The sequence below is a fragment of the Trematomus bernacchii genome, unplaced genomic scaffold, assembly GCF_902827165.1.
Source record: "Trematomus bernacchii unplaced genomic scaffold, fTreBer1.1, whole genome shotgun sequence".
Taxonomy (NCBI): domain Eukaryota; kingdom Metazoa; phylum Chordata; class Actinopteri; order Perciformes; family Nototheniidae; genus Trematomus; species Trematomus bernacchii.
In genome coordinates, this window is record NW_022988050.1 from 1,012,613 (window position 1) to 1,038,128 (window position 25,516).

Sequence of the window (25,516 nt, forward strand, 5' to 3'; positions counted from 1 at the left end):
GAAAGCCTAAAAGAAAGACTCCAGAGCAGGGATGGGCAACTTGGATGGTGGGGGGGGCCACATCATTTATGTACTGGCCACCAGGGGGCCGCAGATTCACTTGGAACACACACACAAATTCCATGTATTGTATGTAATTATTAACAAATATACTAAGTCTGACATCTTCATTGACATTTTTCAATCTTTCAGGAAACATCCTCTAATAAGCTCACGAAACAAATATCAGTTCACAGAAATGTTATTTAATTTTTACAAGTGGCTTGTTTGTATTGAACAGGTTATTTAACAGTGGAATAAAACTATTTTAAACTATTGGAAGCATGGAACATGCGTGTGCATTAAGATGAAACATTAAGATGACATCGTGTACACAGCTCACGACGTAACTAGTAGTCTAGTGGACGGTATCAGTACTACAAGTAAAACAAATATGTTTAACTTTTTTGATTAATTACGTTGTTTCTAAATTGATCTGAGTGCCGCAAAAAGAGGAAGTGGGGGCCAAATGTGCCCCCCGGACCGCCATTTGCCCATTCCTGCTCTAGAGCATAGGAGAGTGTTTGGTTATAATAACAGATACATTTAGAAAATTCAAGAGTAATGGCTATTGTTTTTGATATTATTGACATTTTGTGCTCCAGTGGCGCAATAGGTCAGCGCGTTGTACTTATAAGACAGTAACCTGCAGAGTGATGCAGAGGTTGTGAGTTCAAGTCTCACCTGGAGCAGAGAAGTTTTAACCTGCATTCAAAGGATATTATCTGAGTTAAACTACTTGGACTGAAGCAGACGGAAAGAGTTTTTCGGTGCTCATTGAGTCATTCATTAAATCTCAAAGGCCAAATATTGATGAATGTGACAGAAGCCATATGCATTGGACACACGGTAAATATGGTCATATGGCTTTGGTTTACTTTGGTTATAATAAATAAATTCAGGAGAGAGAATGAAAAGAAAACTATTGAGAGGTGCTGTAGCTTAGCAGTCAAAGTGCCTGTCTTGTAAACAGGAGATCCTGGGTCCAAATCCCAGCAGTGCCTCTTTGTTACAGAAAATATCTCTTGAATTAGGGGTGTTATCCACCTCTGAAATAAGGGTTTGGTTTAGTTTGGGCGTAAACTATATTAGGGCATTACCAATCTAATACCTGACTGTGACAAACGGACAAACAGGATGCAACATGACAACTAAACATGTTTGGGACTTAATGACTGCACATTTTTACAGCGTGAATAAACATTTGTAGAAATAAAATGACACAATGGAAGTTAAAAAGTAAGAAGGTAGTGGATGGAGAAACGGGCGCTGTGGCTAAGTTGTTAAGTGCCTGTGAAGAATGAGAGGAAACTACTGAGCACAGTATCTGAGAAAAACAAAAACTGTTGGAGCGGTGCTGTGGCTTAACGGTAAAGTGCCTGTCTAGTAAACAGGAGATCCTGGGTTCAACTCCCAGCAGCGCCTCTTTGTTACAGAGAGCATCTATATAGATAAAGCTCTCATCATTACCACGTTCAATTACATTCAATAGTAAATGTTTGGTAAGGTTTGTACTTGAAAACCACTTAGGTTATAGTTTAAAGTTGACTGTTATCCACCTCTGAAGAAATGGTTTGGGTTAGTTTGTGTTTATAAGTTAGATTTTTTAAACTAGATTTATCTCACGCCCACTGGTAAATATCTATATAAGGAACGGTAATTGAGAAAATCATAATTTATAGAGGTTGGGTGTTCCTAAAAGCAACCGTTTTCACTTTCTACTGACAAATGAAAGCCTAAAAGAAAGACTCTAGAGCAGGGATGGGCAACTTGGATGGTGGGGGGGCCACATCATTTATGTACTGGCCACCAGGGGGCCGCAGATTCACTTGGAACACACACACAAATTCCATGTATTGTATGTAATTATTAACAAATATACTAAGTCTGACATCTTCATTGACATTTTTTAATCTTTCAGGGAACATCCTCTAATAAGCTCACGAAACCGGCAGTGGCTCAGTCAGTAGGGGCTTGGACTGGGAGCCGTAGGGTCGCTGGTTCAAGTCCCCGACCAGACCTAAATATGGAGTGTGGACTTCTACTTGGAGAGGTCCCAGTTCACCTCCTGCCCTGCCGTGGTGCCCTTGAGCAAGGCACCGGACACCCCCCTTCCCCCCCACTCCCATTGCTCCCCGGGCGCTGTACAATAGCTGCCCACTGCTCCTAGTTCTAGACTCCTTGTACTAGGATGGGTTAAAAGCAGAGGCCAAATTTCACTGTGTGTGCTGTGTGCTCTGCATGTGTGACCATTAAAGAGGGTTTCATCCCTCCCTATTCTTCTTCTTCTATTCTTCTAAACAAATATCAGTTCACAGAAATGTTATTTAATTTTTACAAGTGGCATGTTTGTATTGAACAGGTTATTTAACAGTGGAATAAAACTATTTTAAACTATTGGAAGCATGGAACATGCGTGTGCATTAAGATGAAACATTAAGATGACATCGTGTACGCAGCTCGTGACGTAACTAGTAGTCTAGTGGACGGTATCAGTACTACAAGTAAAACAAATATGTTTTACTTTTTTGATTAATTACGTTGTTTCTAAATTGATCTGAGTGCCGCAAAAAGAGGAGGTGGGGGCCAAATGCGCCCCCCGGACCGCCATTTGCCCATTCCTGCTCTAGAGCATAGGACAGTGTTTGGTTATTATAACAGATACATTTAGAAAATTTAAGAGTAATGGCTATTGTTTTTGATATTATTGACATTTTGTGCTCCAGTGGCGCAATCGGTCAGCGCGCGGTACTTATAAGACAGTAACCTGCAGAGTGATGCCGAGGTTGTGAGTTCAAGCCTCACCTGGAGCAGAGAAGTTTTAACCTGCATTCAAAGGATATTACAGGAGTTTTGTAGACGGAATCAGTTTTCGGTGCTCAATGATTCAGTCACATGGTAATATGTCTTTGGTTTACTTTGGTTATACTAAATAAATTCAGGAGAGAAAATAAAAAGAATACTATTGAGAGGTGCTGTAGCTTAGCGGTCAAAGAGCCTGTCTTGTAAACAGGAGATCCTGGGTCCAAATCCCAGCAGTGCCTCTTTGTTACAGACAATATCTCTTGAATTAAGTGTTTTATCCACCTCTGAAATAAGGGTGTGGTTTAGTTTGGGTGTAAAACTATATTAGGGCATTACCAATCTAATACCTGACCGTGACAGGAAGCAACATTACAGCTTAACATGTTGTGTGTTTGGGACTTTATAAATACAATTCTTTACAGCCTGAAAAAAACCTTTGGAGGTGGAGGTTGGAGCTTAAAAACTGATTAAAAAGTGAGGAGGTAGTGGAAAAGACAAAAAGGCGCTGTAGCTTAGCGGTCAAAGCGCCTGTCTCGTAAACAGGAGATCCTGGGTCCAAATCCCAGCAGTGCCTCTTTATTACAGAAAATATCTCTTGGATTAAGTGTGTTATCCACCTCTGAAATAAGGGTTTGGTTTAGTTTGGGTGTAAAACTATATTAGGGCATTACCAATCTAATACCTGACTTTGACAAATGGACAAACAGGATGCACGATTACAGCTAAACATGTTTTAGGTTTGGGACTTAATGACTGCACATTTTTACAGCATGAATAAACATTTGTAGAAATAAAATGACACAATGGAAGTTAAAAAGTAAGGAGGTAATGGATGGAGAAACGGGTGCTTTGGCTAAGTTGTTAAGTGCCTGTGAAGAATGAAAGGAAACTACTGAGCACAGTATCTGAGAAAAACAAAAAGTGTAGGAGTGGTGCTGTGGCTTAGCGGTAAAGCGCCTGTCTAGTAAACAGGAGATCCTGGGTTCAACTCCCAGCAGCGCCTCTTTGTTACAGAGAGCATCTATTTAGATAAAGCTCTCATCGTTACCATGTTAAATTACATTCAATAGTAAATGTTTGGTAAGGTTTGTACTTGAAAACGACTTAGGTTATAGTTTAAAGTTTACTGTTATCCACCTCTGAAGAAATGGTTTGGGTTAGTTTGTGTTTATAAGTTCAATTTTTTAAACTAGATTTATCTGATGCCCACTGGTAAATATCTATATAAGGAACTGTAATTGAGAAAATCATAATTTATAGAGGTTGGGTGTTCCTAAAAACAACCGTTTTCACTTTCTACTGACAAATTAAAGCCTAAAAAAAAGACTCTCGAGCAGGGATGGGCAACTTGGATGGTGCGGGGGCCACATCATTTATGTACTGGCCACCAGGGGGCCGCAGATTCACTTGGAACACACGTACACAAATTCCATGTATTGTATGTAATTATTAACAAATATACAACGTCTGACATCTTCATTGACATTTTTCAATCTTTCAGGGAACATCCTCTAATAAGCTCACGAAACAAATATCAGTTCACAGAAATGTTATTTAATTTTTACAAGTGGCATGTTTGTATTGAACAGGTTATTTAACAGTGGAATAAAACTATTTTTAAACTATTGGAAAGCACGGAAAATGCGTGTGCATTAAGATTAAACATTAAGATGACATCGTGTTCGCAGCTCGCGACATAACTAGGAGTTTAGTGGACGGTATCAGTACTACAAGTAAAAGAAATATGTATTACTTTTTAATTAATTACGTTGTTTCTAAATTGATCTGAGGGCCGCAAAAAGAGGAGGTGGGGGCCACATGCGGCCCCCGGACCGCCATTTGCCCATTCCTGCTCTAGAGCATAGGAGAGTGTTTGGTTATAAAAACAGATACATTTAGAAAATTCAAGAGTAATGACTATTATTTTTGATATTATTGACATTTTGTGCTCCAGTGGCACAATCAGTCAGCGTGCGGTACTTATAAGACACTAACCTGCAGAGTGATGCCGAGGTTGTGAGTTCAAGCCTCACCTGGAGCAGAGAAGTTTTAACCTGCATTCAAAGGATATTACAGGAGTTTTGTAGACGGAATCAGTTTTCGGTGCTCAATGATTCAGTCACATGGTAATATGTCTTTGGTTTACTTTGGTTATACTAAATAAATTCAGGAGAGAAAATAAAAATAAAACTATTGAGAGGTGCTGTAGCTTAGCGGTCAAAGCGCCTGTCTTGTAAACAGGAGATCCTGGGTCCAAATCCCAGCAGTGCCTACATCGTGAATAAACATTTGTAGAAATACAATGACACACTGGAAGTTAAAAGTAAGGAGGTAGTGGATGGAGAAACGGGCGCTGTGGCTAGGTTGTAAAGCGCCTGTGAAGAATGAAAGGAAACTACTGAGCACAGTATCTGGGAAAAACAAAAACGGTAGGAGTGGTGCTGTGGCTTAACGGTAAAGCGCCTGTCTAGTAAAAAGGAGATCCTGGGTTCAACTCCCAGCAGCGCCTCTTTGTTACAGAGAGCATCTATTTAGATAAAGCTCTCATCGTTACCATGTTCAATTACATTCAATAGTAAATGTTTGGTAAGGTTTGTACTTGAAAACCACTTAGGTTATAGTTTAAAGTTGACTGTTATCCACCTCTGAAGAAATGGTTTGGGTTAGTTTGTGTTTATAAGTTCAATTTTTTAAACTAGATTTATCTGATGCCCACTGGTAAATATCTATATAAGGAACTGTAATTGAGAAAATCATAATTTATAGAGGTTGGGTGTTCCTAAAAACAACCGTTTTCACTTTCTACTGACAAATGAAAGCCTAAAAGAAAGACTCTAGAGCAGGGATGGGCAACTTGGATGGTGGTGGGGGCCACATCATTTATGTACTGGCCACCAGGGGGCCGCAGATTTACTTGGAACACACACACAAATTCCATGTATTGTGTGTAATTATTAACAAATATGCTAAGTCTGACATCTTCATTGACATTTTTCAATCTTTCAGGGAACATCCTCTAATAAGCTCACTAAAACAAATATCAGTTCACAGAAATGTTATTTAATTTTTACAAGTGGCATGTTTGTATTGAACAGATTATTTAACAGTGGAATAAACCTATTTTAAACTATTGGAAAGCACGGAAAATGCGTGTGCATTAAGATTAAACATTAAGATGACATCGTGTACGCAGCTCGCGACGTAACTAGGAGTCTAGTGGACGGTATCAGTACTACAAGTAAAACAAATATGTTTTACTTTTTAAATTAATTACGTTGTTTCTAAATTGATATGAGGGCCGCAAACAGAGGAGGTGGGGGCCTCAGGCGGCCCCTGGACCGCCTTTTGTCCATCCCTGCTCTAGAGCATAGGAGAGTGTTTGGTTATAATAACAGATACATTTCGAAAATTCAAGAGTAATGGCTATTGTTTTTGATATTATTGTCATTTTGTGCTCCAGTGGCGCAATCGGTCAGCGCGCGGTACTTATAAGACAGTAACCTGCAGAGTGATGCCGAGGTTGTGAGTTCAAGCCTCACCTGGAGTAGAGAAGTTTTAACCTGCATTCAAAGGATATTATCGGAGTGAAGCAGACGGAAAGAGTTTTTCGGTGCTCATTGAGTCATTCATTAAATCTCACATGCCAAATATTGATGAATGTGACAGAAGCCATATGCATTGGACACACGGTAAATATGGTCGTATGGCTTTGGTTTACTTTGGTTATAATAAATAAATTCAGGAGAGAGAAGGAAAATAAAACTATTGAGAGGTGCTGTAGCTTAGCGGTCAAAGCGCCTGTCTTGTAAACAGGAGATCCTGGCTCCAAATCCCAGCAGTGCCTCTTTCTTACAGACAATATCTCTTGAATTAGGGGTGTTATCCACCTCTGAAATAAGGGTTTGGTTTACTTTGGGCGTAAACTATATTAGGGCCATATTCCCCATCTATTACTTGACCGTGACAGGATGCAACATTACAGCTCAACATATTGTTATTTTGGGACTTTATCAATACAATATTTAACAGCCTGAAAGAACATTTGTAGAGATACAGAGAAACAATGGAAGTTACAAAGTAAGGAGGTAGTAATTGTACAAAAAGGTGCTGTAGCTTAGTGGTAAAGTGCCTGTCTCGTAAACAGGAGATCCTGGGTTCAATTCCCAGCAGTGCCTCTTTGATACCAAGATTATCTCTACATTACTGAATGCACTTTACTTTCAAAAAAAGTTAGTTTCACATCCCACCAGTCCACCTAATCACATCCAACAAGGAGCAGGTAAAAGTGGCCTCTTCATTATTCTTTCAAACAAAGTTACGTTTATATTCAGAGTTACTCACCCAAACTCATTGTGAGGATCGATAGGGTTTAAAAAAGAGTCAAATCAATATCCTTTTAGCAAAAAAAACTGTTGCAAAGCTGAGTATTTTTGATCTAGTAGTTTTTCAATCTGCTATCTCACTGTCTTTTTGCAACAGAAATTGTGGTGAAGGAGGTGCTGTAGCTTAGCGGTCAAAGCGCCTGTCTTGTAAACAGGATATCCTGGGTCGAAATCTCAGCAGTGCCTATTTGTTGTAGAAAATATCTCTTGAATTAGGTGTGTTATCCACCTCTGAAATAAGGGTTTGGTTTAGTTTGGGCGTAAACTATATTAGGGCATTACCAATCTAATACCTGACTTTGACAAACGGACAAACAGGATGCAACATGACAGCTAAACATGTTTTCGGTTTGGGACTTTATGAATGCACATTTTTACAGCATGAATAAACATTTGTTGAAATAAAATGACACACTGGAAGTTAAACAGTAAGGAGGTAGTGGATGGAGAAACGGGTGCTTTGGCTAAGTTGTAAAGCGCCTGTGAAGAATGAAAGGAAACTACTGAGCACAGTATCTGAGAAAAACAAATACTTTAGTTGCGGTGCTGTGGCTTAGCGGTAAAGCGCCTTTCTAGTAAACAGGAGATCCTGGATTCAACTCCCAGCAGTGCCTCTTTGATACAGAGAGCAACTATTTAGATAAAGCTCTCATCATTACCACATTCAATTACATTCAATAGTAAATGTTTGGCAAGGTTTGTACTTGAAAACCACTTAGGTTATAGTTTAAAGTTGACTGTTATCCACATCTGAAGAAATGGTACTGTATGGGTTAGTTTGTGTTCATAAGTTAGATTTTTTAAACTAGATTTATCTGATGCCCACTGGTAAATATCTATATAAGGAACAGTAATTGAGAAAATCATAATTTATAGAGGTTGGGTGTTCCTAAAAGCAATCGTTTTCACTTTCTACTGACAAATGAAAGCCTAAAAGAAAGACTCTGGAGCAGGGATGGGCAACTTGGATGGTGGGAGGGCCACATCATTTATGTACTGGCCACCAGGGGGCCGCAGATTCACTTGGAACACACACACAAATTCCATGTATTGTATGTAATTATTAACAAATATGCTAAGTCTGACATCTTCATTGACATTTTTCAATCTTTCAGGGAACATCCTCTAATAAGCTCACTAAACAAATATCAGTTCACAGAAATGTTATTTAATTTGTACAAGTGGCATGTTTGTATTGAACAGGTTATTTAACAGTGGAATAAACCTATTTTAAACTATTGGAAGCATGGAACATGCGTGTGCATTAAGATGAAACATTAAGATGACATCGTGTACACAGCTCGCGACATAACTAGTAGTCTAGTGGACGGTATCAGTACTACAAGTAAAACAAATGTGTTTTACTTTTTTGATTAATTACGTTGTTTCTAAATTGATCTGAGTGCCGCAAAAAGAGGAGGTGGGGGCCAAATGCGCCCCCCGGACCGCCATTTGCCCATTCCTGCTCTAGAGCATAGGAGAGTGTTTGGTTATAATAACATATACATTTAGAAAATTCAAGAGTAATGGCTATTGTTTTTGATATTGTCAACATTTTGTGCTCCAGTGGCGCAATCGGTCAGTGTGCGGTACTTATAAGAGAGTAACCTGCAGAGTGATGCCGAGGTTGTGAGTTCAAGCCTCACCTGGAACAGAGAAGTTTTAACATGCATTCAAAGGATATTATCTGAGTTAAACTACTTGGAGTGAAGCAGATGTAAAGAGTTTTTCGGTGCTCATTGAGTCATTCATTAAATCTCACAGGCCAAATATTGATGAATGTGACAGAAGCCATATGCATTGGACACACGGTAAATATGGTCATATGGCTTTGGTTTACTTTGGTTATAATACATAAATTCAGGAGAGAGAATGAAAAGAATGCTATTGAGAGGCGCTGTAGCTTAGCGGTCAAAGTGCCTGTCTTGTAAACAGGAGATCCTGGGTCCAAATCCCAGCAGTGCCTCTTTGTTACAGACAATATCTCTTGGATTAAGTGTGTTATCCACCTCTGAAATAAGGGTTTGGTTTAGTTTGGGCGTAAAACTATATTAGGGCATTACCAATCTAATACCTGACTTTGACCAACGGACAAACAGGATGACAACTAAACATGTTTTCGGTTTGGGACTTTCTGATTGCACATTTATCAGCGTGAAGAAACATTTGTAGAAATAAAATGACACACGAAGTTAAAAAGTAAGGAGGTAGTGGATGGAGAAACGGGTGCTGTGGCTAAGTTGTAAAGCGCCTGTGAAGAATTAAAGGAAACTACTGAGCACAGTATCTGAGAAAAACAAAAACCTGTAGCAGCAGTGCTGTGGCTTAGCGGTAAAGTGCCTGTCTAGTAAACAGGAGATCCTGGGTTCAACTCTTAGCAGTGCCTCTTTGTTACAGAGAGCGTCTATTTAGATAAAGCTCTCATCGTTACCACTTTCAATTACATTCAATAGTAAATGTTTGGTAAGGTTTGTACTTGAAAACGACTTTGATTATAGTTGAAAGTTGACTGTTATCCACCTCTGAAGTAATGGTTTGGGTTAGTTTGTGTTTATAAGTTAGATTTTTTAAACTAGATTTATCTGATGCCCACTGGTAAATATCTATATAAGGAACTGTAATTGAGAAAATCATAATTTATAGAGGTTGGGTGTTCCTAAAAGCAACCGTTTTCACTTTCTACTGACAAATTAAAGCCTAAAAGAAAGACTCTAGAGCAGGGATGGGCAACTTGGATGGTGGGGGGGCCACATCATGTATGTACTGGCCACCAGGGGGCCGCAGATTCACTTGGAACACACATACACAAATTCCATGTATTGTATGTAATTATTAACAAATATACTAAGTCTGACATCTTCATTGACATTTTTCAATCTTTCAGGGAACATCCTGTAATAAGCTCACGAAACAAATATCAGTTCACAGAAATGTTATTTCATTTGTACAAGTGGCATGTTTGTATTGAACAGGTTATTTAACAGTGGAATACAACTATTTTAAACTATTGGAAAGCACGGAAAATGCGTGTGCATTAAGATTAAACATTAAGATGACATCGTGTTCGCAGCTCGCGACATAACTAGGAGTCTAGTGGACGGTATCAATACTACAAGTAAAAAAAATATGTATTACTTTTTAATTAATTACGTTGTTTCTAAATTGATCTGAGTGTCGAAAAAAGTGGAGGTGGGGGCCACATGCGGCCCCCGGACCGCCATTTGCCCATTCCTGCTCTAGAGCATAGGACAGTGTTTGGTTATAAAAACAGATACATTTAGAAAATTCAAGAGTAATGACTATTATTTTTGATATTATTGACATTTTGTGCTCCAGTGGCACAATCGGTCAGCGCGTGGTACTTATAAGACAGTAACCTGCAGAGTGATGCTGAGGTTGTGAGTTCAAGCCTCACCTGGAGCAGAGAAGTTTTAACCTGCATTCAAAGGATATTATCTGAGTTAAACTACTTGGAGTGAAGCAGACGGAATGAGTTTTTCGGTGCTCATTGAGTCATTCATTAAATCTCACAGGCCATATATTGATGAATGTGACAGAAGCCATATGCATTGGACACACGGTAAATATGGTCATATGTCTTTGGTTTACTTTGGTTATAATAAATAAATTCAGGAGAGAGAATGAAAAGAAAGCTATTGAGAGGTGCTGTAGCTTAGCGGTCAAAGTGCCTGTCTTGTAAACAGGAGATCATGGGTCCAAATCCCAGCAGTGCCTCTTTGTTACAGACAATATCTCTTGGATTAAGTGTGTTATCCACCTCTGAAATAAGGGTTTGGTTTAGTTTGGGCATATAACTATATTAGGGCATTACCAATCTAATACCTGACTGTGACAAACGGACACACAGGATGACAACTAAACATGTTTTCGGTTTGGGACTTTATGATTGCACATTTATCAGCGTGAATACACATTTGTAGAAATAAAATGACACACTTGAAGTTAAAAAGTAAGGAGGTAGTGGATGGAGAAACGGGCGCTGTGGCTAAGTTGTAAAGCGCCTGTGAAGAATGAGAGGAAACTACTGAGCACAGTATCTGAGAAAAACAGAAACTGTAACGGACCGTCCACACAGCAGCGTTAAAAAATCTTGAAACGCTTCTGCCCATTCACTTTGAATGGGGTGACGTCATTTTCACTCACTTTTCGCCGAACTGCATTGTGGGCAGGCGAGCGGAGATTTTCAGGATTTTCAGGATTCAAAGTTTAACAATGTTCAACTTTTGAGGCTGAGGTGGAAGCGTCAGCCAATCAAATCCCGTGTACGCAAATCTGACCGTTCAAGCTCTAGCCAATCAAACGGCGTGTAAGCTGGGAGAGACATACCGCAGTTCATTTCCTTATATTCCAAAAAATGGAGGAGAAATTAGCGGTAGGGAATCACCCGGTGCTTTATGACCAGTCCCTATTTACCTACCGGGATATAAACCGGAGGAGCCAGGCATGGAGGGAGGTGGCAGAGACAATGGTATGTTTTCGCCTGTTTGGGGAGTTTATATCCAGTTTACTTCAAACTTTTTTGCTTCGTATGTCGGGGGCGGGAGATTCATGTGATTGGTTGTTGGTGCCTTGCTCGCAAAAAATCCCCAAGCTTCAGATACGCCCACCTCCAAGATTTTTTTAACGCTGCTGTGTGGACGGTCTGTAAGAGAGGTGCTGTGGCTTAATGGTAAAGCGCCTGTCTAGTAAACAGGAGATCCTGGGTTCAACTCCCAGCAGTGCCTCTTTGTTACAGAGAGCATTTATTTAGATAAAGCTCTCATCGTTACCACATTCAATTACATTCAATTGTAAATGTTTGGTATGGTTTGTACTTGAAAACCACTTTGCCAAATCCCAGCAGCGCCTCTTGTTACAGACAATATCTCTTGAATTAGACGTGTTATCCACCTCTTAAATAAGGGTTTGGTTTAGTTTGGGCGTAAAACTATATTAGGGCATTACCAATCTAATACCTGACTTTGACAAACGGACAAACAGGATGCAACATGACAACTAAACATGTTTTCAGTTTGGGACTTTATGAATGCACATTTTTACAGTGTGAATAAACATTTGCACAAATAATATGACACACTGGAAGTTCAAAAGTAAGGAGGTAGTGGATGGAGAAACGGGCGCTGTGGCTAAGTTGTAAAGTGCCTGTGAAGAATGAAAGGAAACTACTGAGCACAGTATCTGAGAAAAACAAAACCTGTAGGAGTGGTGCTGTGACTTAACGGTAAAGCGCCTGTCTAGTAAACAGGAGATCCTGGGTTCAACTCCCAGCAGTGCCTCTTTGTTGGAGAGAGCATCTATTCAATTACATTCAATAGTAAATGTTTGGTAAGGTTTGTACTTGAAAACCACTTAGGTTATAGTTTAACGTTGACTGTTATCCACCTCTGAAGTAATGGTTTGGGTTAGTTTGTGTTCATAAATTAGATTTTTTAAACTAGATTTATCTGATGCCCACTGGTAAATATCTATATAAGGAACTGTAATTGAGAAAATCATAATTTATAGAGGTTGGGTGTTCCTAAGAGCAACCGTTTTCACTTTCTACTGACGAATTAAAGCCTAAAAGAAAGACTCTAGAGCAGGGATGGGCAACTTGGATGGTGGGGGGGCCACATCATTTATGTACTGGCCACCAGGGGGCCACAGATTCACTTGGAACACACACACACAAATTCCATGTATTGTATGTAATTATTTACAAATATACTAAGTCTGACATCTTCATTGACATTTTTCAATCTTTCAGGGAACATCCTCTAATAAGCTCACTAAACAAATATCAGTTCACAGAAATGTTATTTAATTTGTACAAGTGGCATGTTTGTATTGAACAGGTTATTTAACAGTGGAATAAAACTATTTTAAACTTCCCATGTCATGCTTTTCCGGTTATTACCCGTCCCCTTGTGTGTTATGAAGGTTTTTATGCATGTAAACGGTCTGCAGAGTCAAAAACCCTCAAAGTACACCCTGTAGGGAGTAAAACTCTAACACAGAAAAGACCTCCCCAAAACGTCTCGTTGGAGATTTCTCATGTTCTTCCTGGGCATCGTGACGTCTGGATACCCAGTAGCCACGCCCAGAGCTATGACCAAGCGGCAAACTCTGGGGAAGAGCCGGGACGCCAATACGGAAGTGCCACAAACTGCAGTTCATATATTGGCCGATAGGCGATGACTGCAGAAAGGAGCAATTTCCATAGACCCCCATGTTAAAATGCCCAATTTCACAGCAGAAAAAAAACATTTCTAGCTCTGGATGCAATAAATATTATTATGTATATAGTTAGATTCCACCTTCATGATTATGAATCTGTGAGTGAATTGTTTTCTAACATGACCCTTTTATTTATATTAGGTCTTAAAGTTTTTGCATAAATTAGGGCGTGGTCACATTGAGTGACAGCTCTGTCAAGTGACTGCTGCTGTTAGCTTTTTGTCTCTCTGCTAGCTGCTCCGTCTCCGTGAAGCTACAGCGACTCTGCCTGGTCAGTTCATCCAGGGAACACAACTTGACTCCGGCCGTGTTTGTTTGTTCTTCATGCTTATATATGGGACTATTGTGACTCGCTCTGCGGTTAAAACAGACGGTGCATGAATGCCGTTTTGCGGTAAGTGAAATTCGAGTACTTTATTTATGTGTTTATGATTTCAATCAGCTACGTAATGAATGTTAAGGCTTGGGTTTGCGTGTAAGCGAGTGGTAGCTACATCGGTGCTAACAATGCTAATCTTAGCCTCCAAGTTAACTTAACCATAGACTGTATATATAAAGGTTAAAACGAAATAGACAAGTGTTAAGCGTTAAGTGGGATAATACTGGAGAACAAAAGGCTTCTGTTTGAGGTTGATAAAATAAGGTCATCCTTGTAACTTAGAGAGATATTTTATTATGTAGGTAGGAACTTTATGCATCGCTTAGGTTAATTTAAATTAGCTATGCTCAAGTATGTAGACAAGCTAACGTCGAAGTAGTGTATGTGAAATCAACCTCACAATAAGATGTGTGTATATTACAATTATTAATGTCATATTTCAAGATGATTACTTAGATATTACAATATGGTTGGTTAAGCTGGAGTTCATTATTGAGCTTACACGTTAACGTCACAGTCATCTGAAGAACGAACCCAAACCTTGTTGTTTTTATTAATTGCATTACCAAATTGGTATCAAATAAACAGTAAGCATTGGTAACACAACTTCCAAAGTTACAGTAAAATAAAAAGGACCCTGACTCGGACAATACACAATCCAATATGTTCAACAGAAGATAATAAGTTATATTGTTTGTACACATGGTTCTTTACATATATATATGTTTGTTTAAAGTGTCCAGGTGATGCAGACAGGCTGGACCAGAGAGTGAGAGACAGAACTGGACTCCTCACAGCAGTGAACTTCAGCACAGGTACAAATACTCTTTTTTCATACTGTACAAAGAATCAAGAAAGATATTGGTTTAAATAAATGAAGTATTGACTTTAATACACTGCTATACATTCCATTAAACAATACTAAATACTAGATCACCTACACATCAGTGAAGTTGAGGGTTTTTTCCATGCAAAGGGTTACATTTAGATGTTAACAAGCAATATGACTGTCAGCTTTCTAATTTAATGTATTGAAGGCAAAGATATTTAACGCATAGTGAGAACTGCTATTTATCTCTCAATATTGTCTGTAAAAACGTGGTAAAAGTTATTCTTTCAGTGAGACAACAGAGCAAGCTTGTTTTAATAACAGTTAAATATTATTTTGATAATAAAATACATTTCAATGTTGATGAATTTCATACTGTTCATTCATAATCTGATTGTCTTTGTAGCTCACTGTTGAAATAAAAAAAACATTACAATTACAAAATAATTATATCTACAGCCCCTAAACACACAAACACACCTCTTTCATAAATAACACACTTGTTCTGCAATAATATGCTTTATGTTTCCTGTAATTTTTGTTAGGAAAGGACATGCCTGAAAGACACAACTCAGCATCTCCTCTTTCTCCGAGGGTCAAGAAAAACATCCAATAGGAAAATTAAAAGCTGATGTTATGAGATGTTATGACCAGTACAGGACATTCACTAAGAAACCATTTTTATTGTGAAAACACAGTCAGCTGATCGAATGCACCTATTTCCACATCTACACTCCATCAGCTGATTATTTCTATTTGCCTCACTTCATGAGCTTCACAACATGTACCTTGTACCACAGAGTTTGCAACGCAAATAAATGGGGCCAATCTTCAGTCGGATGTGAATGTGTAATCTAACATTTTCAGTAAGAATAATGGACAAAAGGAGTGCAAATACAAATTCAATTTATTGAAATGTGAACCAAAAGTTAATCAAACATGTTTTAAATAAAAAGCACATATGGACAGAAGGTGTAAACCGATTAAATGTATAAGTAAACACATTTAGTCAAATAAAGTGACAGACTAGGCCTGATCAGGTGGTATCAGCTATGCATGGGCTCCTCCATCAGGCCTGGTCCTCCTCGCTGAGGAAAGACCCTCAGTCCTCTCCAAACCAACAGACTGGACGTCCATCACACGGAGGTTTCTCCCTGAAGTCTCTGCAGCTCTCTGGACACCACGCTGTCTCAATCCATCCACACTGAATATGAGAGGGGAAAAATGAAAATAATAAATGCTTTAGACAATAAGAAATATAAAGTTGACTGTTGAGTTGCTCAGTTTTTTTAGATTGTCAATACTATTACTGTATAACTAATATCTCAGGTTAAGAGGCACCTTCAAATAAAGATTGGTCTTTAAATACATTTTGTCTTTTGAATTGTTTGTCTAAAGTCAAGGATCTACTGGTACAACTGGTACTTGTAGTTTTAATGATACAGTCTGGTTATAATGCTGTTTGGAGGAGGCCTCACAGGTAAGAGCACTAACTAGCTATCATCACATGTACCTTAGCTTAACTTAAATGTATTAAACGTATAATTAAGTGATGGCAAAATATAAATAACTAATGTCATGCAAACATATTAATATTTTGCTTGATTCCAGTGTTTAATTTAGCACATTGCATACAAACGTTAAGGGATTTTAAGATTCTGAAGTATTATGCTAAAAACTCAACTGAGATTATTATTTATAGTTTTGCTGAATAGTCTCATGTCCGCTTACCTTAGAAACGTAAAATGCGACGGCAACTCTGCAGATGGTGAGCATGTTAGCTTAGCTTGGTAGCTTCAGCTAGCTCTGGAACTTCCAGCTCGGAGGCAGCAGGTCCCGCCTCGACTCCGCCTCTTTGCCCTTATTTGGAGCAGGCGGGAGTGGAACTCTGACGCCACTGTCGAGCCGTTAGTGGCCGACTCCGCCTACTAAGGGCTTCTCGGCAACTCTGCAGAATCCTATGGGTGACGTCACGGACCCTACGTCCATTTATATATACAGTCTATGGCTATGACGCAATACGGTCACGCGATACGGTCATGCGGTACCCGGAACCAAATGGACCAATCCGTGGAGCCGTTACGTTACGTCCGCGGAGCCGTTACGTTAAGCCCCCGCTGATTGGTCCACATTGACCAATCCACGGACTTCCTCACACACACATCTGTGTGCAGGGAGCAGGCAGCTCAGCTGATTTCTCCTCCCTGGCTGCAGGCTGATAACAAACAGTTGGGATCGCGGCAAAATTCTCTCTGCAGACCCATTCTCACAGCGTTTATCAACCTTTTTCTTACTCAATATCAAGCCACACTTATTGTTTTTACTTCGGCTGTGAGTTTGAGTGTGCTCAGGATGAGTTTGGCTGTGTTTCGCTGTGTATCGCTAAACAAGGAAACCACACCTCCACGGAGCTCAGCGCGATTCACAACGTCCCGACCAATCAGAGCACACTGTGCTCACAGGGAGGGTGGGGGCTGGAGCTATTGGAGCTACAACGAGCAATTAAAGGCAGAGAGTGAAATTCAGTGAATACACGTAGTTTACAGAGATGCTGTATGAGAAACCAATGTGAGTTTGGAAAATTGCACAATATAAATCTTTTCTAGTAGACCTCAACAATGGAATTATGATCAGTGGAAATGGCCATGACATGGGGCCTTTAAACTATTGGAAAGCAGGGAAAATGCGTGTGCATTAAGATTAAACATTAAGATGACATCGTGTACGCAGCTCGCGACGTAACTAGGAGTCTAGTGGACGGTATCAGTACTACAAGTAAAAGAAAAATGTTTTACTTTTTTTTATTAATTACGTTGTTTCTAAATTGATCTGAGGGCCGCAAAAAGAGGAGGTGGGGGCCACATGCGGCCCCCGGACCGCCATTTGCCCATTCCTGCTCTAGAGCATAGGAGAGTGTTTGGTTATAAGAACAGATACATTTAGAAAATTCAAGAGTAATGGCTATTGTTTTTGATATTATTGACATTTTGTGCTCCAGTGGTGCGATTGCACCAGGTTACTGTCTTATAAGTACCGCGCGCTGACCAATCGGTCAGCGCGCGGTACTTATAAGACAGTAACCTGCAGAGTGATGCCGAGGTTGTGAGTTCAAGCCTCACCTGGAGCAGACAAGTTTTAACCTGCATTCAAAGGATATTACAGGAGTTTTGTAGACGGAATCAGTTTTCGGTGCTCAATGATTCAGTCACATGGTTGGTTTGGTTTACTTTGGTTATACTAAATAAATTCAGGAGAGAAAATAAAAAGAATACTATTGAGAGGTGCTGTAGCTTAGCGGTCAAAGCACCTGTCTTGTAAACAGGAGATCCTGGGTCCAAATCCCAGCAGCGCCTCTTTGTTACAGACAATATCTCTTGCATTAAGTGTGTTATCCACCTCTGAAATAAGGGTTTGGTTTAGTTTGGGCGTAAAACTAGGGCATTCTCCATCTAATACTTGACCGTGACAGGATGCAACATTACAGCTCAACATATTGTTATTTTGGGACTTTATGAATAAAATGTTTAACAGCCTGAAAGAACCTTTGTAGAGATAAAAATAAACAATGGAAGTTACAAAGTAAGGAGGTAGTAATTGTACAAAAAGGCGCAGTCAAAAACATTCAGATTTGCAACAGTTTTTTTGCTAAACCCTATAGATCCTCACAATGAGTTTGGGTGAGTAACTCTGAATATAAACCTTGTTTGAAAGAATAATGAAGAGGCCACTTTAACCTGCTCCTTATTGGATGTGATTAGGTGGACTGTGGTGGGATGTGAAATGTACTGTTTTTGGTTAGTCTTGTAAATTGCATTCAGTAATGTAGAGATAATCTTGGTATCAAAGAGGTACTGCTGGGATTTGAACCCAGGATCTCCTGTTTACGAGACAGGCCCTTTACCACTAAGCCACAGCACCTTTTTGTGCAATTACTACCTCCTTACTCTGTAACTTCCATTGTTTCTCTTTATCTCTACAAATGTTCTTTCAGGCTGTTAAATATTTTAATCATAAAGTCCAAAAATAACAATATGTTGAGCTGTAATGTTGCATCCTGTCACGGTCAAGTATTAGATGGGGAATGCCCTAATATAGGCCCAATCCCAAACCACGCCCTACACCCTACCCCTACACACTCCCCCGCCGTGACGGAGTGAACTCTGTGGAGTGACACTCACAGCTCAATGAGGCTCCCTCCTGTCAGATGGAGGGAGTAAATGGAGGCTGTAGCTCAGTGGATAGTATGATGGACTTGGAATCAGGGGATAGCAAGTTCGAGTCCCACTGCAGTCAGCATGTCGTTGTGTCACTGGGCTAGACACTACCCCAAATTGCTCCTGTGGGGATTGTCCACAGTACTGAATGTATGTAAGTCGCTTTGGATAAAAGCGTCTAACAAATAACATGTAATGTAATGTAAATACAGGGGCAAGCTTTGGGACAAAGTCCCCTCTCTCCGGCAGAAACAGGAAATGCCGTAACTGTATGTAACAACGGTTTCAAATCAGCATCTCTGAGACAAACAATTAATAACTAAAATAAAACTCCAAACATCTTTAATTGTGTTACTTTTTTGTAAAGCTCTTTTAGTTTTAAACCTGATTTTTATAAGCTTCTTAGTTTTTGCAACAGTCTGTAAATATACACAACTTTATAATAAAATGCACACATTTACCTTTTTCTAGACTAAACACAGGTATGATCCCAAGTTAAAAAAATATGAGGTTATCATGAGGTTGTTAAACATCGCAGTTTATCAGTGGATGTTGCTGGAACTGTTTGTAAACAGCGTGTTTCCTGACGGACACACACAGCCTTGAGACCGGTCAGGTAGAGACCGGTCTCCAGTCAGCACCGATGCAGACTCGCTGTTTGGGGGCTTGATAGCCCACTCCCCCTCCACACCGCTCCACACTCGTTGGTTTGGAACAGCACTTAATGTGGCGGACCCTCCGCGCGAACGCGCAAACGGAGGGGTAGTTAGGGGTAGGGTGTAGGGGGCGGTTTGGGCCTAAGTTTCCCTCCTGTGTCTGATTGTCTCATTTTGTTCACCTGTTGCCCTTGTGTTTCTGCCTCCCCTGCCCAGCTGTGTCTTGTCCTGTGATTACCCTTCTGTATATTTAGTCTTGTCTTCCCCTGTGCTCCTTGTCTGATCGTTGTGTCTTTTCTCCTAGTCCACGTTACCGGTTCGTCTCTTCATTTCCATGTTCCATGCTCGTCTATGCTTGTCCATGTCACCTGCCTGTTCCCGTCTGTAACTTTGTTCCTGTCTGTCGTGCTCCCCGGTTTTTGTTTATGTTAATTAGTTTCTTGTTTTTCCTGTCTTCGGCTTTGGGAAATAAAGCTCACTTTTTGTTCCTTCTTGTTTTGTCTTTTTTAACTGCACTTGTGTGTCCTATTTTTCCCCAACCCTGACAACTGCAGGACACACACAACCAAACACACTAACAAACAAAGAATAAACACATACACAAATAGATAAAAAACATTTTGTTTGTATTTTTTATTTGATTAGTATGAAGTCTAACATGCTTCAGAACAAGATGGCAGGATTAATATTTAATGTAAATACATTATGTACTAAAATTCCCATGCAGATATCATTTTTTTTTAAACCACAACAAGCTCAAATGACTTGAACTATAGAAGAAAATACTTACGTAAAGCCTTAATAAAAGTATACTTGTTTAGTATGGTGGGAAAATCAATAATAGTGTTTCCATAGCATTTCCACAAAGAAGCAACACTCACAGTTTTCAATATATAATATAAAGTCATATATTACTATAACTTTACTGTAGGAGATATTTATGTTAATTGTTGGCATGTCATATTATTATGATAGATATATCATGCAGTATTATTCTAGACACTTAGGGCTGGTGATTAGATGCAGAAGGTTGTATATAAGGGCACATAGTTGACAGGAAAGGGACAGCACAGGTAGAGGGAGCGCACGCAGTTCTCACAAGATCTACAGACAAGAAACACTCACTTGCAGAATTGGAAAGCCTCTTAATGTTCAACAATTAAGAGAACATGCCATTACATTTACAATACTTCTATTGAGCATAGAATAACTTGCTGTCATTAATCAGAAATAACTTTTGATTAATGATTTCCCCCTGTGGGTTCATGTATTGATTCCTAACAAGTCAGTTGAACCCTCGACCCCCTCTTAAAAATAACAATGAGTTATGTTTAAAACGTTGGTTCCGACCAACCAACTTAAACTACAGATGTGAAACTGACTACAGATGCGTTAAATAACATGTTAATTGAAGCAATGTCCTAATCAAGTCAGCCTTGAGACAGGTTTTAAAGTTTGTCAAAATGTGTTGCTATGATCAATATAAAGTTTAGATGATCGAAAGGGTTAGTGTTAGGGTTAGGGTAAGCGATTGAGAAATTCTGGATCTGGCCCTGACCTGTGCATCACTGCTTGCACTTGGTGGAGTCGCAGTTTGAAGCAATAGTTAGTGTAGTCTACTGTTTCCCTGTGGATATGTTTGGCTTTTGAATTTGTGACAGACTTAATCTAGCTTGCCCGAAATACATTTAATCTTAGTTTTGCAAGTTTATTCCACAGACATTTGCCGCCTTCAGTAGAAGAATGTATAATCAATTCTCTCTGGTGACAAACTTGCAAAGATACAAGTCAGTTTAGTAAAACAAACATGTTTTTGAATAGACCCCAATTGTTTGCCACTACTCGTCTTTTGCATGGATCCATAATGAAAAGATGACAACCAAAAACAGAGCAGACACTGTGACATAGACAAAAAAGAAAATTATGTCAAATTTTTTAGCCACTCTGGTCCAGTAGTCGGGCTTCCTTTCTTCCTTCCTACTGAGGAGCAGAGAGAGTGCTTTCACCGCCTCACTCAGCTCATCTGGGAGCTTCTCCAGGGAATCGGACTCCTCCATCAGTTGGCTTCTTTTGTCCTGCAGACGTTTTTTGGTGGATTGATCATTAACAAGATTATGAACCATTAAAAATTGAAAACCGTTCAGCCTTTAACATTCTTGTTTTGTGTCCATTGTGCTCAAAGAATCCAACGGTAACATCTCTTCCCACAAACAAACCTCTGAAACTGTGAGTAACCCTAAACTGTTTTATACTTCACTAGTATATATTTTAGTTTAGTTTTTTTAATTTAGGCACACATTCCCTTTACAGAGAAACCCAATTCTCACCTCTTGGCCCACCGACAGCAGTTCAGATGGCGGTTCATCAGACACATTACACACACAAGCACAGTGAGTCCATTTCTTCACATCTGAAAGGAAATTGTTGACACACGACAACAGCATGTTCAGAAGATGGATTATTAGTCGTACATTTTTCTTTGTGTATTCAAATAATATAAATAAAGTGTCCATCCTAGTTGCCCTGTTTGTCTCCACAGTCCTTACTCAGGCCTTTATCTGCCTGGTTTTCTTCAGATGCAGAGTCTCTATCAATCAGATACATCACCAAAATCGTCTCCAGAAGGCTGATCATCATCAAACCAAATATCCCAATGCAGAAGACCGCTGAAGAGAAAAGGCAACGTCATGAAAGTGACACCAATGACAAGAAACTAAGTCAGTTCATGTGATGTTTCTGCTTAAAGGAGATGACAGTGAAATTAAATAATAACTGTGCTGCTTTACCCATAAGCGGTAACCTGTCTGAAGAGGAAGGCAGAATCTCGTTGAGAATAAGCTGCATCACAGTGACAGCGAGCAGCACAGTGACCTTGAAGCTGAGCTTCTCGCCCCCGCTGTCTGAGATCAGGAAGGAGGCCAAGTCCAGACAGAAGAAGAACAGGATGGGCACTAAGAAGTTGGCGATGTAAAGGGCAGAACGCCTCCTCATCGTGATCTGTGAAACTTCTAATGGTCAGTTGGTTCATGATACTCAAATACCTTTTTTTAAAGCAAATTATGTCAAATCAGAATCAGAATACCTTTATTAGACATTTACATTGTAAAAATCAAAACTATTTAGACAATGAATTCATCAGTAGAGCTGCTTTGTGTGTTTTACATTATATTATATTTTGGTAATGGATTGATAAACACACTGCTGCAACAAACGTCTGGAGAATTTAGTCATGCATTTAGCAGCTAAGGAGACACATATTCCCCTAAGGAGATGGTAGAGACCGAAAACAGAACTAAGAATAGTAGTGAATATTGAACTTAAATTGCCAAGGTGTTCAGAAACAAATTAATTGTAATGTTGCTCCATTACTAATGTATGTGTTCATAAGTGTGATGGAAACTTCTGAAGCAATGGAGACGAAACTCAGAGAGACAGGGGGAGAGCTGGAACTTTGATGGCAAACACTGATGGTTTATTTGGAGCTTCAGCCGGAGAATTCACAAGACAGGTGCTGTGCCACGAGTTGACACAGCGGTTGCCAATCCAATTCTGAAGATCTCTACCCCAGACCCCTGTCTATAGCTCTGAGAGAATAATCAACATTGTGCATTACAAGATAAAGCAGGCAAAGCACTATAGCACCTCTTATCAGCTGACGCCAACAGGCAGGAACAGGGAGACAAAACACTGAGAGCACAGCAGCCCAAGTTTGTAGGCCTGTGCTCAGTGAGGGCAGTACAAACTGAGAAGCTGGGTCAAAGGTATACATATTTCCCCAACAATAAGAAACAGTTTGACTAATTGTTTCCGTTTACACCCATTGTCCAAAAAAGAAAAGCTGTAGATGGTGGTTTAAGTAGAATAAATAACTAAACTAAACTAAACTGTCCTCTAAACTGGCAGTCACACATTTCCATCATATTATAAATGTGCCAGAGTGTTTAACTCTGCTTTTTATATTGCAGGTTAAATGCAAAAGCAGCAAGTGGAACTTCAGAAATCTACATGCAAATATTTGCCAGAAGAAACACATATTGACAGTAAAATGTCCTCAATACTTACAGTATAAACAATCCTGCTTTGAGTATATCCTGCAAGGGTGGTGTGATTTGATGTGTTGACTGTCAAGTTGAGGAACAGCCACTCGTACTGGGTCCCCATAGCTTCATAAGTCCACTTTAGCAAATATGAATTGTTGAACTGGCCTTCAAACGTAATGCCCTCATCTGAAGTGAAAATAATATAGGTTTTCTTATCCGGTCAACAAAGAAGTAATGCATGTGGACACACACACGCACGCACGCACGCACGCACGCACGCACGCACGCACGCACGCACGCACGCACGCACGCACGCACGCATGCACACACACACACACACACACACACACACACACACACACACACACACACACACACACACACACACACACACACACACACACACACACACACACACACACACACACACACACACACACATACTTTAGATTAATGCCTAACTTGCATGCTCACCATTGTATAGAATTGACCTGAAAGACAAGTTGCAGTTCTGAATATCGAAGGGAAATTTGTAAACTTGCATCTTGCATGTGCTGACCACCTTAAGGTAATTCTCATCTTCAACGTAACCATCAGAGTTAAGGTAGACATTAGGAGTTTGATGATCCTTGTCCTTCTCCCTCCTGTAGGAAAATAGATACAGGAAACATACATATTAACCATTTAACATAAATCTATATTAACAATGATACTGTTTATTGTTAAACTCTTTAGTTTACTCTAGTTATCATGCAGGAGAGCAGAGCAGGGCGGACCCACATACAGGATTAATGTAGGTTCTATTTCGTATAGGCTTCGCCCTCTAAGGCTATCGCTATTGGGTAATCCCCTGCGCACCCGCGCAGCACTGAAACACTTGTAGTCCACGCCCACCAGCGAGGTGGGCCCCACCCTCGGGCTCATTTCCGGTATAAATAGGAAGGAGGCCCGACAATCTGCTCCCTCTTTTCTTCAGCACCCCGTTACTGAAGCACGAGAGACACTTCATTTTTCAAACATGAGTAACAATTGTGTCAGAGATTGTCCCTCATGTGGCTCGGGGTACATCATGAGTTATGACCAGCACACTGTATGCGAATCCTGCCTGGGGTCGGAGCACGCGTACGCGGCTCTGGACCAGCAGGTAGCATGTACCCACTGTGTCCGTCTCCCCTCGGGCGACAGGAAGCGAAGAGCGGACGCTCTCGCTGCTGCGGCCGAGGAGGACGATTGGCCCGTCCAGGCTTACGAGCCCGCGGACGAGGGCCTCGTGTTCCTGGAGCCGAGTGCCGGGCAGGAGTCGGACTACTCCTACCCTGTCTCCCTCCACGGTTCACCGTTCGGTTCTCCCCTCCCTCCTCTCCCCCGGACGGAGGAGACCGAGTCGGAGGCGGGTGCCAGCTTGGCGGCCGAACACGCGGTCCCCTTCTCCGTCACCACGGCGCTGCTGGCGATAGGTGGCATCCTAGGGGAACTGCCGGAGATCATAAGGAAGGCAGCCGCCTGCAGAGATCTCCCCGTACCCCTAGCTCAGGAGAGGTGTGCTCCGGACGACATGGCCGGAGTCTTTTCGCGGGGCAGACCCGAGGTGTCGGCGTTCTGGCGATTTACGCCAGTCCCCAACTCCAGGGACTTCCGTAAGTGGTTTGCGGCCTGCCAGTAATCCCAAAGCAGAAGAAGACGAAGTGACGTCAGCGGCTCATTTGCATTCAGTAGTGTACCCCCATGGCTTTTTCCAATAGTACATATAGATGTGAGTATTGTAGAAAAGAAAAGAGAGTGGCAAATAAATGAAGTAGGATTCAAAACAAGTTTGTACCTCAGGAGTAATTATCACAATTACCTCAAAATATACACAGATGGTTCTAAGAACAAGGAAGAGTGTGTCGGAATTGGTATATATATCCCAGAATTTAAAATATCGATATCAAAAAG

At 40.4% G+C, this 25,516-nt stretch overlaps 1 protein-coding gene and 16 non-coding genes across 17 annotated transcripts; 15 read left to right on the plus strand and 2 right to left on the minus strand.

Moving 5' to 3' along the window:
- The first annotated feature begins 637 nt into the window (after window positions 1-637).
- On the plus strand, window positions 638-731 carry trnai-uau. The gene is made up of 2 exons: window positions 638-675; window positions 696-731. It is a non-coding gene; the product is annotated as a tRNA-Ile (tRNA).
- A 661-nt stretch (window positions 732-1,392) lies between these two features.
- trnat-agu lies at window positions 1,393-1,464 on the plus strand. The gene has a single exon. It is a non-coding gene; the product is annotated as a tRNA-Thr (tRNA).
- A 1,294-nt stretch (window positions 1,465-2,758) lies between these two features.
- trnai-uau lies at window positions 2,759-2,852 on the plus strand. The gene is made up of 2 exons: window positions 2,759-2,796; window positions 2,817-2,852. It is a non-coding gene; the product is annotated as a tRNA-Ile (tRNA).
- Window positions 2,853-3,010: 158 nt separating this feature from the next.
- trnat-ugu lies at window positions 3,011-3,083 on the plus strand. Its single transcript has one exon. It is a non-coding gene; the product is annotated as a tRNA-Thr (tRNA).
- Window positions 3,084-3,345: 262 nt separating this feature from the next.
- Window positions 3,346-3,418, plus strand: trnat-cgu. The gene has a single exon. It is a non-coding gene; the product is annotated as a tRNA-Thr (tRNA).
- A 357-nt stretch (window positions 3,419-3,775) lies between these two features.
- Window positions 3,776-3,847, plus strand: trnat-agu. Its single transcript has one exon. It is a non-coding gene; the product is annotated as a tRNA-Thr (tRNA).
- A 1,196-nt stretch (window positions 3,848-5,043) lies between these two features.
- trnat-ugu lies at window positions 5,044-5,116 on the plus strand. Its single transcript has one exon. It is a non-coding gene; the product is annotated as a tRNA-Thr (tRNA).
- Window positions 5,117-5,281: 165 nt separating this feature from the next.
- trnat-agu lies at window positions 5,282-5,353 on the plus strand. Its single transcript has one exon. It is a non-coding gene; the product is annotated as a tRNA-Thr (tRNA).
- Window positions 5,354-6,297: 944 nt separating this feature from the next.
- Window positions 6,298-6,391, plus strand: trnai-uau. Its single transcript has 2 exons — window positions 6,298-6,335; window positions 6,356-6,391. It is a non-coding gene; the product is annotated as a tRNA-Ile (tRNA).
- Window positions 6,392-6,615: 224 nt separating this feature from the next.
- Window positions 6,616-6,688, plus strand: trnat-ugu. The gene has a single exon. It is a non-coding gene; the product is annotated as a tRNA-Thr (tRNA).
- Window positions 6,689-6,947: 259 nt separating this feature from the next.
- Window positions 6,948-7,019, plus strand: trnat-cgu. Its single transcript has one exon. It is a non-coding gene; the product is annotated as a tRNA-Thr (tRNA).
- Window positions 7,020-9,119: 2,100 nt separating this feature from the next.
- Window positions 9,120-9,192, plus strand: trnat-ugu. The gene has a single exon. It is a non-coding gene; the product is annotated as a tRNA-Thr (tRNA).
- A 1,696-nt stretch (window positions 9,193-10,888) lies between these two features.
- trnat-ugu lies at window positions 10,889-10,961 on the plus strand. The gene has a single exon. It is a non-coding gene; the product is annotated as a tRNA-Thr (tRNA).
- Window positions 10,962-11,899: 938 nt separating this feature from the next.
- trnat-agu lies at window positions 11,900-11,971 on the plus strand. The gene has a single exon. It is a non-coding gene; the product is annotated as a tRNA-Thr (tRNA).
- Window positions 11,972-17,951: 5,980 nt separating this feature from the next.
- On the plus strand, window positions 17,952-18,024 carry trnat-ugu. Its single transcript has one exon. It is a non-coding gene; the product is annotated as a tRNA-Thr (tRNA).
- A 493-nt stretch (window positions 18,025-18,517) lies between these two features.
- On the minus strand, window positions 18,518-18,589 carry trnat-cgu. The gene has a single exon. It is a non-coding gene; the product is annotated as a tRNA-Thr (tRNA).
- A 2,790-nt stretch (window positions 18,590-21,379) lies between these two features.
- LOC117473387 (5-hydroxytryptamine receptor 3A-like) lies at window positions 21,380-24,652 on the minus strand. Its single transcript, XM_034118959.1, has 8 exons — window positions 24,648-24,652; window positions 24,056-24,225; window positions 23,604-23,767; window positions 22,328-22,538; window positions 22,060-22,207; window positions 21,839-21,977; window positions 21,523-21,616; window positions 21,380-21,438 (listed from the first exon to the last, which is right to left on the minus strand). The coding sequence occupies exons 1-8, from the start codon at window positions 24,650-24,652 to the stop codon at window positions 21,380-21,382; spliced, it is 990 nt and encodes a 329-aa protein (XP_033974850.1).
- Between the last annotated feature and the right edge of the window lie 864 nt (window positions 24,653-25,516).

Excerpts from the sequence above, each read along its gene's own strand:
- LOC117473387 (XM_034118959.1), bottom strand. Across the intron at positions 21,978-22,059 it reads TGTGGAGACAAACAGGGCAA|GTCGTGTGTCAACAATTTCC; the intron begins CTAGGATGGACA and ends GAACATGCTGTT. Across the intron at positions 21,439-21,522 it reads AGCACTCTCTCTGCTCCTCA|TGTCTGCTCTGTTTTTGGTT; the intron begins GTAGGAAGGAAG and ends TCTATGTCACAG.